Source organism: Phaethon lepturus, unplaced genomic scaffold, assembly GCF_000687285.1.
Source record: "Phaethon lepturus isolate BGI_N335 unplaced genomic scaffold, ASM68728v1 scaffold18800, whole genome shotgun sequence".
Lineage (NCBI taxonomy): Eukaryota > Metazoa > Chordata > Aves > Phaethontiformes > Phaethontidae > Phaethon > Phaethon lepturus.
In genome coordinates, this window is record NW_010509996.1 from 9914 (window position 1) to 13051 (window position 3138).

At 55.5% G+C, this 3138-nt stretch overlaps 1 protein-coding gene across 1 annotated transcript; it reads right to left on the reverse strand.

The window, feature by feature from the left end:
* Positions 1–33: 33 nt before the first annotated feature.
* Positions 34–2786, reverse strand: LOC104626142 (claudin-16-like). The gene is made up of 5 exons (XM_010294021.1): positions 2673–2786; positions 2234–2336; positions 1044–1208; positions 715–906; positions 34–125 (listed from the first exon to the last, which is right to left on the reverse strand). The coding sequence occupies exons 1-5, from the start codon at positions 2784–2786 to the stop codon at positions 34–36; spliced, it is 666 nt and encodes a 221-aa protein (XP_010292323.1).
* Between the last annotated feature and the right edge of the window lie 352 nt (positions 2787–3138).

A 3138-nucleotide genomic window follows, 5' to 3' on the forward strand; every position in this document is an offset into this window, starting at 1 on the left:
GGCGGGGCCGGGGGCCGGAGGTGCTGCTGCCCATCACACGCGGGAGTCCATGGCGTACATCTTGCTGGTAGCCGTTCGGCCCTGGGGCTGCGGAAGCCTCTGGGGTTGCCAGTGGCTGCTGGGGTCTGCCAGGAGAGAGTTGGGGTTGTGTCACGGCCGGCAATAGCAGGGGGGCTTGGGGGGTTCTGCAGCATGGGCACATGGCGGGAGACACGAGCCCGGACAGCCAGCACTGCGGGGCTGACCTCCACCCCGTGGGACCAGCACAAGGGCTGCAGGTGATGTCTGGCGAGGCATCACCTGCCCCGTGTCCCTGACGGTGGGACGAGCAGATTTTCACTGGCACATCGCTGCAGCCACCAGCTCAGGCTTTGGCTGGTCACAGTGATACAGATCCAGCACGGCCGCTGCTTTGGGTAGATGACAACACACCCTCACCAGGACCTCGAGGTCTCACAGCTGTGGATGGAGCATTTCTGCACCCCCTCCATGCCCTTACGGGGCTTACGGAGTCCTCACTCAGCCCAGTCCTGCCTGGCATGACCCAGCCTCCCGCGCCAAAGTGCACAGGCCAGGCACGAAGGGCTTCCCCTTGATTTGGCTGGACCCTGCGAGCGGTGCCCGTGCCCACTGAGCTGGTCCTTCACCCCACGAACATCCCTGCAGGGCAAAAAGCTACTTGAGGTGGGATGAGGTGGGACAGGGCAGACTGACCTGTGCAGGCATAGAGGCAGCAGGTCAGCAGGACACATGCCACGAAGCAGCCCGTTGAGCCAGCCATCCCCAGCCAGCACGACCACCCGAAGTCGTAGTGGACTCCCAGGAATATATTGTGCGACACCAGCATGGCCCTCTCCACGTAGACGTCCACCGCATACCACACAGAGCCCACAAGACCCAGGATGCCTAGGAGGAATGGGGCTAGTTAAGAAAGAACTGTACAACACCCCCTCTGAGGGGGATACCCCAAGCTCCCAGCATCCCCCCCCCGCTCCCCGTGGCACACGAGGTCCACCTGCCCCTGAGCTCTCCCAGCCACGCACTCCCAATGCCAAGGATGACACCAGCCCCGTAGCACATCTTCAGTTTGACACGAGGCTCTTCCTTGAGGAACTTGATGCAGTCAAGTCCAAGCAGCAACATAGCCAAAGCCAGGCCAGCCAGGAGGTCTGCTGTGATCATCAGGGTCCGCGTCACCACTATCTTCACTGGGCAGGGAAGGAAAAAAAACAGAAAGGGGACTGAGGAATGGTCAGAAGAACTGGTCTCCCCACTCTAGATTGCTGCCTGTGTCCCTGCTAGAGTCATCCAGCCCACCAGTGGGCATGTCCATAGGAGGTACCTACACTGGGACCCACCAACTCCACGCTTGCCATGCGCTGTAGGCAAGGTGCTCACCAGGTTGCTCAACTTGCAACAGGATTTAATAATCCCATTATTAGACTAGCTCAAGAAACCAAACAACTTAAGGTGCACCGGTCAGCACCTGGGATGTGGTCACCTACTCAAGACCTTCTTGCACAGGCTTGGACAGAAGATGCTACTGTTCAGACTGTCTGTTTTTTCCTCCAAGTTGTGTAGCTGGTGTTTTGAACAGCAAATGTGGACATACCAATGAAAAATAAGAGAGCTGGCACGGGTCACATCACCAGCTGTATGGAGTGTGACTTCTCCCTACAAGGCTTTTTCCCCAGAGGAGCACAGCAGCCCCGCTTAGTCCATGCTGACTTCTTGTTCCTTTCTGCACTGCCTGAATCTGTGTTTTCCCATGTCATGACCCTATAAAAGGGTTCTTCTGTGTAGGGCCTGATGTGCCCTGTGCAGGCCAGGAGAGGTCTCCATACCATGATATGACTGTCCATCAGCTGAGGACACAAGTCCTTGGCCAGTGGGAATGATCTTTGCCCCTGCAGGCAACATCAATGGGGTTGCAACTGTCACGATGCAATGAGGGACGGGAGCTGCGCCTGGGCCCTGTGTGCCAAAACACCTTTGCTGTGAGGTGGCACAGCTTCATGGCCTTTCTCCTGCTTGGTGACCCTATGGCAGATCTGGCTGAACCATGGGTTGCTGTCCAGGCTGTGCCGATGGCACAGGAGACTAAGAGAAGCCCTGGGCCTGCATTGCTAACTGATGAAGGTCAGGCCTTTGCAGGGAGGATCACCTCAAAAGGGGAAGAGGGAAAATTATTAGCTGTGAACTTAAAAAATGACAGCAGGCCATGCTGTCTTACCTGGATGGTCAGCCAAAATGGAGTCATACTGGTCACAGGTCCTGACCCCGTCCTGCATGTTGGTGACACATTCCCTCCAAAGCCCCCGGCATTTGTGACTTATCTGGAAGCAGGAGAAAGTCACTCAAGCAAAAAGCTCCAAAAAGCACCACAGCTCCCCATGGATACCCCAGCCCAGCAAAGCAGATCTTCAGGCTCTCACCACCACAGCTGGAGATGTCCCAGTGATTCCTTACCCATGCCTTGCTCTCTGTCCCTCCTTCTACTCCAGCATTTCTCTCTCTCTAAACATCTAATCCTCCAACTCATGCAGAAAGCAGTGGGTTTGTCCCACCATGTGGCCTTTCCAAGCCCATGGAGACATGGTGCAAACCCCATAGATGTCAAGGTACCCACCTTGCTCCCAGCTGCTAACCTTGAAGATGGTTGCTCTGCTCACCTCCAAGCTGTCATCAGCATTCACCATCCAGCAGTCGGTGCATGTGGCAAGGAGCAAGAAGAGGGTTGAGAGAAGAGCAAGACCGAACGCTGTCATCTGCAAGGCTGTATTCATGGGGTCACCTGTAAGGGCACAGAGACCTCCACCACCTCTGCTCTGGCCACTTCCGAGGTACCTGATCCACCAAGGACAAACTGCCACCTATGCCAGGGTGTCCTCTGGATCCCTATGGGTCATCTAGGGCCCATCTCATGGTCATTAGTGCTGCCAAAATGCTCTAAATACCCTTAGCCGAGGTTGGGCCACCAGGTTTGCATGTAGACATGGCTTTCAGGGATACATTAATTTTTCTGTGGAGACATACCCACGTTGCGTTGCTCTCTATATGTTCTTATTTCCAAATAGACTATCTGAAGTTGCCAACCATTAGTACTTGCCCTTTGGGAATAAAAAGCTGCTGGAAACC

What these genes read in the sequence shown, in the direction of transcription:
- LOC104626142 (XM_010294021.1), bottom strand. Translation starts at nt 2,786, where the DNA reads ATGAATACAGCCTTGCAGATGACAGCGTTCGGTCTTGCTCTTCTCTCA. An exon ending in TGTCATCCTTGGCATTGGGA is followed by an intron (nt 907 to 1,043) that starts GTGCGTGGCTGG and finishes CATTCCTCCTAG; the next exon opens with GCATCCTGGGTCTTGTGGGC. An exon ending in CTGCCTCTATGCCTGCACAG is followed by an intron (nt 126 to 714) that starts GTCAGTCTGCCC and finishes CTCTCCTGGCAG; the next exon opens with ACCCCAGCAGCCACTGGCAA.